The sequence below is a fragment of the Hibiscus syriacus genome, unplaced genomic scaffold, assembly GCF_006381635.1.
Source record: "Hibiscus syriacus cultivar Baekdansim isolate YM2019G1 unplaced genomic scaffold, ASM638163v2 tig00110729_pilon, whole genome shotgun sequence".
Lineage (NCBI taxonomy): Eukaryota > Viridiplantae > Streptophyta > Magnoliopsida > Malvales > Malvaceae > Hibiscus > Hibiscus syriacus.
The window spans coordinates 963,900-973,824 of NW_024062843.1; the positions used below are offsets into that span (position 1 = coordinate 963,900).

At 36.5% G+C, this 9,925-nt stretch overlaps 1 protein-coding gene across 2 annotated transcripts; it reads left to right on the forward strand.

Annotated features, from left to right (window-relative positions):
- The first annotated feature begins 410 nt into the window (after positions 1-410).
- LOC120139141 (vegetative cell wall protein gp1-like) lies at positions 411-1,815 on the forward strand. 2 transcript variants are annotated; one of them, XM_039154459.1, is made up of 2 exons: positions 411-676; positions 753-1,815. In XM_039154459.1, exons 1-2 carry the CDS (start codon positions 502-504, stop codon positions 1,595-1,597), a joined length of 1,020 nt encoding a protein of 339 aa, XP_039010390.1. In that variant the 5' UTR covers positions 411-501; the 3' UTR covers positions 1,598-1,815. The 2 variants fall into 2 exon arrangements, with proteins under 2 accessions (XP_039010390.1, XP_039010391.1); XM_039154460.1 differs by having other exon boundaries at positions 412-562.
- The last annotated feature ends 8,110 nt before the right edge of the window (positions 1,816-9,925 follow it).

Sequence of the window (9,925 nt, forward strand, 5' to 3'; positions counted from 1 at the left end):
GTTTTCATCTGCAATGATTTACACAAGACCTTAAATTATTATTTTGCCATTACTCGACTGTAAGTTCAATTATGTCCCACAGCTCACATGTACTCAAAACAAAGCACAATTTTGCGAGAAAAGGAAATGAAATCAGATGTGAAATTCAATCTCTTAGACTTCCATTTTCAAGTTGACAGGCATTTTTGTCATGGCACTGATTTCTGAGACCGAGGGCACGTGAAATTCTTTTGCGGTCGTCTTAAACGTTCTCGTGAACCAGCAGGGACCCCTGTCGAAATAAACTATTCTGCTTTACCCTATCCGACATCCAAATCTTTACATTTGTAATAATATCCCAATAACAAAACTAGAAAATGTCATTTCTGGGAGCTTTAAAATCTGAAAATTAGCTTTGATTTGGACCTGTTTGATCGTGGGAAATAAACTTATTTATAAACAGCGTATCCTTGAAAATAATTGTTATTGACGAAGTACCTGGGAAGTAAAGATTCTTGAAAAATGGGTTGGTTCTTCCTTTTAATAATATTGTCGAGTTGTATAGCTATTGATTTGTCAGAGGGTAGCCATGGCCATCATCATCAGAAGAAATCTGATGTTGTTGTTGGAACTGTTTACTGTGAAACTACATGTTTCCATGAGGATGTTTCCATGAGTAGCAGCCATTTCATTTCAGGTATAATTCCATTTCTGAACATGTCTAAGCTTCCATTTTCATTTTCTGGTCTTGATTGATGTAGTTTTACGTGCAGGTGCTTCTGTTGCTGTGGAATGCAAAGATGGGACGACGAGTTCAAGGCCGAGTTTTGTGGAGGAAGTGAAAACAAACGAGTATGGTGAATTCAAAGTTCAGCTTCCTTTCTCGGTTAGCAAAAGGGTGAAGATGATCAATCGATGTTCCGTGAAATTGGTTAGAAGCGGTGAGCCGGGTTGCGATGCGGTGGCCTCGATGCCAACTTCGTCTGCACTCCATCTGGTGTCGAGAAAGCATGGAACTCATGTTTTTTCAGCTGGGGTTTTCAGCTTCAAGCCATTGAAACAACCCATCATGTGTAAAAATGGAGTCCAGCATCATCATCTTGAATCTTTCTTTTTCTTCCCTCCAAACCCTTTTTTTCCTCCGCCACTGTTTCCAAACCCCTTTCAGCCTCCACCACTGCTTCCTCCAATTCTGCCGCCACCGGCTCCGTTGATTCCAAATCCTTTCCAACCTCCACCAGCACCACTAATTCCAATCCCCTTCCAGCCTCCGCCAGCTCCACTTATTCCAAACCCCTTCCAGCCTCCTCCAGCACCAGCTCCATTAATTCCAAACCCCTTCCAGCGTCCTCCGGCACCGCCAGCTCCATTAATTCCGAACCCCTTCCAGCCTCCTCCAGCACCTCCAGCTCCATTAATTCCAAACCCCTTCCAGCCTCCTCCAGCACCACCTGCACCACCAGCACCATGGTTCCATCTTCCACCAATTCCAGGACTAACTCCACCGTCACCACCACCTCCATCTCCACCTCCACCAGCCTTCCCTTTTCCTCTTCCACCAATCCATATACCACCTTTCCCTGGTATCCCCCCTGCTTCTGCATCTACTTCACCATAGAAATCTTCTCCTTAGTTGAATACCATACGCTCCATTCACTCTTTATTTGTTTCTTTTCCACTTTCTGATTATTATATATTATATACAGTTACATAATCTACCTAAATCAGTTCTCTTGGTTGTTTGTAGAGTGATCGGCTGTGCCATTGTCAGTAAGAAGCCACCGTGACGGGCACAATTATTGTACTATATAAATAATAAATGAAGTTTCTGCAAAATCTCCCATTTTATTATCCAGGAATGCACCTGGAATCACAGACGAATAGGAATCCAGCATTTTTCTGTTTTCAATAGAAAATGTTTGGATTTGTTGAGCAATGAGTAGATTAGTAAAGCCCAGAGATTTAAACAAGGGTTATAAATTAGGAATAATCGTTCTTAGAAGTCGAAGAATCGTTGGTTCTCATCGATGAAACCAGTGTTGCTATCCCCGGTCCCCGAAGGAACTAAGAGAGACCCAGAGGGATATTTTCATAAGAGAGAAAAGGACTCGACTTTGGACTACTAGCAGGAGACCAAGGGAGCAGCTTCTTCGAAAATTGTAAGAACCCATTACGTACAATGAAGCTATGAATGATGGTCGCAACAAACTAACAAGAATTATAATTCAGTGATCAAACTAAGGACTACAATTTAGGGATATATTTGAAATTTTATCCAAACTTTAAGGTTTAAATTAAAACTTAATTATCTTTTGATGTATTACGTTATCAAAATAACAAGAATTACAATTTAGTAATCAAAATGTAATACATTAAGTAACTAAAAAGTAATGCAGCCCGAAAGAAGAGTGAAATTGGGTGCAGTTTACCCTTTATAGGATACTTTGAATCATCGAGGAACGGATTGATTCAAACCTGGAATTCGGGATGAGAAAGGGACGGAGCGGGTGCAAATATCTCTTCTCTCGTCGCTATCACTTAATATTTTTATATTCATTATCTACCCACCACATAAAGGGTAAAATTTCTAAATTCACACCCGCTTATATGGCTATATTTTCAAATCTACCCCTATACCTACAATCCAATTAGTTAAAATAAAAACATCCATTAACAAAGCATAATAAAATAAATCAATGATTAAGATAGATTTTAAAATAAATCAAGGTCTTAATACATAAAACATCATAATAAAAGACATAATTAAAGTCCTGAAACATAAATGATTGACATTGATGACGGCGAATGGAGTTACAATGTGGACATTGGTTAGATAAAGAGAAACTGATTCTAGAGATTGAGAATTTGAGATAGGGGAAATGATCGTCTTCAGTTCAAAAAAAAATTTTATACTTTAGTATTTAGTAAATTACAAGTCATATCCTATAAAATCTTAAGATTTATATAATAGTTTCTGAAATTATACTTCAATTCATAATGATCCAAAATTTATATGATTAATAGTTAGTGGGCTTACAGATGTGGGACGGGTAAGGTCTCAAGCCTATCAACTATCCACTACTCACAAAAGGATGACTTTTACATCCACATCGAATCACTACCCACCCCACCCCACCCCAATTCAAGTAGATGCAATGCGAAATCAACGAAATTGTACCTGTCTTTCATTCCTCGAAACTTGATCTCATATAATGCAACCCATTTATCAAACTATTCTGCTCCTCTTTCCTAGACAACCCAAATGTTGCCTCTCATCTTATAAAGGAAAAAAAGATTATTAATATAAATCTTTAAGAAACCATCTATAAAACATTAATACTTGTGTAGTTTACATATTTTACAACAAAACGTCTGTTAACTGCAAAATGAGATAAACAACACTTTGAGAGATGGTAGAGAGAAAACTACTCAAACTCCACTTTATGACTAAAATGTTTAGTTGCAGTAACAATGGCAGTCTCAGGCCCACTTAGCTGTGTAGTTTTTGCTGAGGTAAACTGGCAGCTTATTAAAGACAGTAGAAATCTTAAAAATGATCCACTCAAATGCTTCTCCTTTCCCTTGCTCATCTTGTTCTTCAATGAAGTTGTCTCTCTGCTTGGTTGATTGAATAATTTCCATGCTGTGTTCTGGGGGTTCTTAAACCGGATAATTTCTTGGAGATGAAGCTAATTTCGTTGCTGCTTTCTCAGTGGTCAAATTAACTTTCTGGGATTACTATGTGTTTGACAACACGTGTTGAAAATAAACACCATTCTTAGCTTCCAAGTTTGTTGAAAATTCAATAATGACAGCAACTTAATGATAAAAAAAATATATGTAATGAGGTAAGGGGAGGTAGGATAGTAGGCTGCCCCCAACACCATGTTAAGAGCAAGACTTCTGAATTATAAATTGTACACTGTGGGACTCGATTTCACGACCCCAATGTTAAAATTCTTGTGCTCTACCAATTGAGCTGGACAGGCAATAAATTGATGTTTATTGGGATATATAATAATGTTTTATTCTATTAATAGCTGATAAACCTGTGGAATTATGTGCCATATTAGTGATGAATCATTAAAGACTTAATCAAGCAAAGATAGGATTTTACCATAATCCATTGCTTTATCCTTGTTTTTGACTTGGGCATACCTTCTATAGGAGCGAAGAGACCCGAGCCTTGAACAAATCCCATAAGACGAACTCCTAGATTGGAACGGGCTGGCCAGATGGAAGCCTCAAAGAACCCGATTCAAAGGTAGTAGTTTTTTTTCCTTTTGACATAAATATGCCGTTTGGGGTACTTTATTAAAAATAAGGGTAAAGTATAGTAATGGTCACTGAACATTTCTGAAGCTTTCATTTAGGTCTCCTAACTTTTAAAACTTGCAATACAGTCCCCTAATATTTATTCCGTTTGCAATATGGTCCCCCAACTTAAACCACGGTTAGAAAATTAAGGTAAATTATATAATCGGTCATTAAACTTTTTAGACACTTGAATTTAGGTCTCTCAACTTTTAAAACTTGTAAAACATCCTTAATTTCATTATAAACCCCAATTTCCAAAGTAATTCATTTTCCTTCTAAACCATTGATTCTACTAAATCATAAATGATCACTGTATGAGCAAATTCAGGTGAATCATAAATGATCGCACTGTAAAGCACTGAAGGGTTAGGTACTCAAATCTGATAAAAAAAATAGCATGCAAGAACATAGTGGTACTTAAATCATAATGCTCCAAATGAGTGTTCCGAATTTCATATAGTCAAAAGTTGAAGAAATGAGCAGAGTTTATGGGAAGTTGAAATACCGAATAGAGTGCTTCCATTTTGCTATTCGGGAAGTTTAATCAATGCATATTGTTATTCAAAATTGATATAAATAGTTAAACAAACCTCAAATTTATATTGAAATAAATATTGTCAAATAGTAAATTCATGTTCAAAATTTCAAAACACCTTAATTTCATTCTAAACCCTAAATTCCAAAATAATTCAATTACATTCTAAACCTTAAATTGAAGTATTTTAGAATTTGGGGTTTAAAATTTAATTGAATTATTTTAGAATTTAGGGTTTAGAATGAAATTGAATTACTTTAGAAATTGGGGTTTAGAATGAAATGGAAGACTATTTTACAAGTTTTAAAAGTTGGGAGACCTAAATTCAAGTGCCCAAAAAGTTCAATGACCGTTACCCTAATTTTTTAACAGTAGTTTAAGTTGAGGGACCATATTGCAAACGGAATAAATGTTGGAAGACTGTATTGCAAGTTTTAAAAGTTATGGGACCTAAATGCAAGCTTCAGAAATGTTCAGTGACCATTACTATAGTTTACCCTAAAAATAAATAGAAAATAACTGGTAGTACAAAAAGGAAAGTAGGAAAGCTAGCAGCCACTTATCCACACAATAGAAAGCAAATAAAAAAAAACAACAACATCGAAGCAAAGAGAAAAACAGGAACAAGAACGAAAAATCAAACAGGAAAAACAAAACCCCAAGAGGAGATGACGAAACTCTTTTGCTCCCACAAGCAAGTGAAACCACTAAAGAACCGAGCAAGAAGAAAAAGAGACGAGTTCCAAAAGAAATTAGCAATGGGGACCCCTCAGAAAACAAGCAGAACCAACATCAAGGTGGGTCAAGGTGACGCCGATCAGCTTCGATGAGAGCAAGGACAGAATGGGGAGCATCTTCCACAAAAAACAAGTCAGTCATCTTCTTCAAACCTTCTGATGCGAGAGCATGGGCCAATTTGTTTGCAAATCTTAGTGTGAAACGGAAGTGGCACTCACTAATCTGAGCTATTTTCTCTTTTATATCCTTTATATAGGATCTGATTTTAGATAGGTCCATTTCAGCCGATCTGCATCTCTCCACGATAGTCCGAACATCACCTTCGACCACCAGACGATGGAAACCCTATTCCTGTGCAAAAATAAGACCATGCAAGAAAGTGATTGCCTCAGCACAAAAGGAAGATTCAACATTGTAAGAGATTCCGTAACAAGAACCCAAAGTTTGTCCATCATGATCTCTTATAACACACCCACGGCTATCTGTGAATTTTTTAGGTAAGTTGCATTCACGTTAACTTTCACTAAGGGATCCAAAGGGGGCTCCACAAAGACGACGAGTTCAAATCTGTGTGGCTGAGAGAGCTTGTCAAGGACTTAAGCTCATTTAGGGAACCACTTCTGCATGACTTTGATATTTACCCTCATATACGAGTTTATTCCCTTGAGAACTAAAGAGCCCATATTGTGATTGCCACTGTTTTAATTTTTGTTTTTTCCCCAAATTAATTGTTACCCATTCAAACCACTCCATATAGTTTAAGGCTAACACATTAGTAGGGCAAGTGAAACCAAGATAATGCCACACTTTTCGAGTGAAAGTGCAATCGCGAGCCACATGAATAACAAATTCTGTATGACGACGACACCTCGGGCAAAAAGGGTTTGGGCTATTCTCTTAGTAAAAAGATTCTGGAAAATAGGCACAAAATTATTGAAAAATTTCCATAGAACAGTATGCACCATATACGGGTATTCAATCTTCCACAGCTTGTTTAAAGTGGCTTTGACGTTCGAATCCACCAAATGACCATCAGAGAGCATCTTATGTTCGCTACGAACAGTGTATAGCCCCGTTCGTTCCCCACTCCTGGACTGTGAATCCCTGATGATCGAGTAAGGTATACAAATTATCTTAATCCTGTCAACCTCCTCCCTCGAGAAATTGGATTCTAAAAAACTCAAATTCCAGGATCTTTCACTTTGATTTATCAGATCAGCTACAACATTTAGTCCCTCAACTGCTTCTGTATAAATCTTCATCTTTTCATTTCCTGGGAGCCAGTAATTGTTCCAAATAGACACCAAATCTATCCTGCCTATTCTCCAACAAATGCCATCATCAATAAGGCCCCTAGAGCTCCACTTCGCCAAATCAGATAAGTATTGGAGCTCAAATGAGCTTTAGAGAAGGTTGAAGATGGGTAATATTTGTCTTGAAAAACACGTGTCACAAGGGAATACGAATTATGAATGAGCCTCCAGTCTTGCTTAGCTAACAAAGAAATGTTAAAATTTTCCCATATCTCTAAAGCCCATCCCACCTTCATCCTTTAAAGCGCTTAAACTAGACCATGTACACCAATGAACCTCTCTTTTAGTATTATTATGGGACCACCAGAAGCGAGCCATGATAGATTCGAACTTATTGTAGAGAGTCTTAGGGAGCAGGAAATAGGACATGACAAAGAGAGGAAAAGCTTGGAGGACAGACTTAATAAAGACCTCTTTACCACCCATAGAGAGATGCCGACACCTCCAACTATTTATCTTATCTTCGAATTTATCCACCAAAGTTGTGAAAACACGACACTTACCCGCTAGTGGTCCATCTACGAAGGGGTAAGAAATGAGAGCAAAACAGACTTCCTTGATTAGTACTATCAGACTCGATGCGAAAAGGCAAGGGGATCTTAGAATTCACCCAACAACAAAAGGAAGACCCATATATTTTTCTTGGCAATCAGAAATATTCACCTCTAAAATTTGTCTTACATCTTCCTTTATAGAGGTGTTCATGTTCGATCCAAAAAACACCCATGATTTTTCAAAATTTACAAGCTACTTGGAACTCTACTCGTAGATCTACAAAATATTTTTAAGTATCCCCAAAAGTTAAGCAGTCGTCTGCAAATAGAAGATGGGTGAGAAGGGGCGCACTCTGAGAGACACGGATGTCAGTTAGAATGCCCTAAGAAACAGTATTATTAAGGAGAGTTGTTAAACCTTTCGTGCAAATAAGGAATAAATATGGGCTTATAGAGTCACCTTTTCTCAACCCACGCGATGGATGGAATGTATCACCTATAATACCATTGATTGACACTGAGTATGAAACAGATTCAATACAATTCATGATCCAGTTAACCCAAATACAAGATAAGCCCATACGAAGCAGAATAGCTCTAATGCAGTGCCATTTAACACGATCATAGGCCTTGCTCATGTCAAGTTTCAAGGCGAAGGAACCCTTCCGACCATATATCCTATTCTTAAGGGAGTGCATACCTCATAAACACGAAGGATATTGTCTGATATTAACCGGCTTGGAGCAAAAGCGCTCTGAGCCTCGTCAATACAATTATGAAGAACTCTTTGGAATCTATTGTAAGAACCGTTTAAACATTTTGTAGATGACATTGCAAAGGCTTATTGGACTGAAATAATCTATGTCATTCGGATTATTAACCTTTGGAATAAGGATAATATGAGTCTTGTTAATCCCATAGAGATGATTCTGCCCTCTCAAAATAGATGAACATAAATCTAAAACCTCTCGGCCAACAATATGCCAAAATTTCTGATAGAAAATTGCACAGAGGCCATCCGGACCCGCGGAAGAAAAGGTAGTAGTTTTTTTTTACATAAATATGCCGTTTGGGGTACTTATAAAAACAAATAGAAAACAATTGTCAATACAAAAAGGAAAGTATGAAAGCTAGCAGCCACTTATCCACACAACAGAAAGAAAAAAGAAAAAATGAAAACATCGAAGCAAATAGAAAAACAAGAACAAGAACAAGAACGGAAAAGCAAACTAGAAAAATAAAACCCCAAGAGGAGACGACAAAACTCTTTTGCTCCCACAAGCAAGTGAAACCACTAAAGAATCGAGCAAGAAGAAAAAGAGATGAGTTCCAAAAGAAATCAGCAAGAGGGACCCATCAGAAAACAAGCATAACCAACATCAAAGTGGGTCAAGGTGACGTCGATCAGCTTCGACGAGAGCAAGAACGGAATGGAGAGCATCTTCCACAAAATATAAGTCAGTCATCTTCTTCAAACCTTCTGATGCGAGAGCATGGGCCACTTTGTTTGCAGATCTCAGGGTGAGACGGAAGTGGCACTCACTAATCTGAGTTCTTTTCGTTTTTATATCCTCTACATAGGATCTGATTTCATATAGGTACATTTCAGCCGATCTGTATCTCTTCACTATAGTCCGAGCATCACTATTTTCCAACAGAAAATGGAAACCCAATTCATGTGCAACTATAAGACCAAGCAAGAAAGTGATTGCCTCAGTAGAAAAGGTCGATTCAACATTGTAAGAGATTCTATAATAAGAACCCAAAATTTGTCCATCATGATCTCTTATAACACACCCAAAACTAGCTATCTGTGAATTTTTCAGGTAAGATGCAACCACGTTAATTTTCATTAAGGGATCTGTCGTAACTGGTTTTCGTCCGGGCACAAAAATTTTAAATTTGGTGGGAAAATTTATGTGAATAAATAATTTTGAAAATAATTTGGGAGTCGCCATCGGCCTTTTGGATCAGGTAGGTCGAATACCTAAAAATTATTTTTTTTAAAAGAGTTTTAAGAAAACACCAATTAAAAAAAATGAACTGATCTGCATTTATAACCAAAAATTCGTTCTTTTTAATAATAAAAAGGATTCGTGGTCGGTTACGTTTAGGGAAGGATTAGCACCCCTACAACGCCCAAAATTGGTACTTTTTAATTATAAATTGTCTCTATTATTAAAATTTTAAAAATTCAAAAATATATTTAATTTATAATTCTATTATTTCAAAATTATATAAAAAAATATTTATTTATTTAAAAATATCAGAAAAGAACTTCTAGGTGCCTTAAGACAGCTCTTTTCTTCAATATTAAAAAATAATAAAAAAAATTTTATTTTAATATAGTAAGATATTTATTTATTCAAAAATATCAGAAAATGACTTCTAGGTATATTAAGACAGCTCTCTTCTTTGATATTAATAAATAAAAATATATTAAAATTTTAATATTTTAAATAAAACTAAATTATAATTTTTATAATATTTAATTATTTAAAATACCAGAATAGACATCCAGTTATATTAAGACTGCTCTTTTCTTTGAT

Bases quoted from the DNA above. Each gene is read 5' to 3' on its own strand.
- LOC120139141 (XM_039154459.1), top strand. From the start codon at position 502: ATGGGTTGGTTCTTCCTTTTAATAATATTGTCGAGTTGTATAGCTATT. The intron at 677-752 runs GTATAATTCCAT...TTTTACGTGCAG, and splicing joins TAGCAGCCATTTCATTTCAG to GTGCTTCTGTTGCTGTGGAA.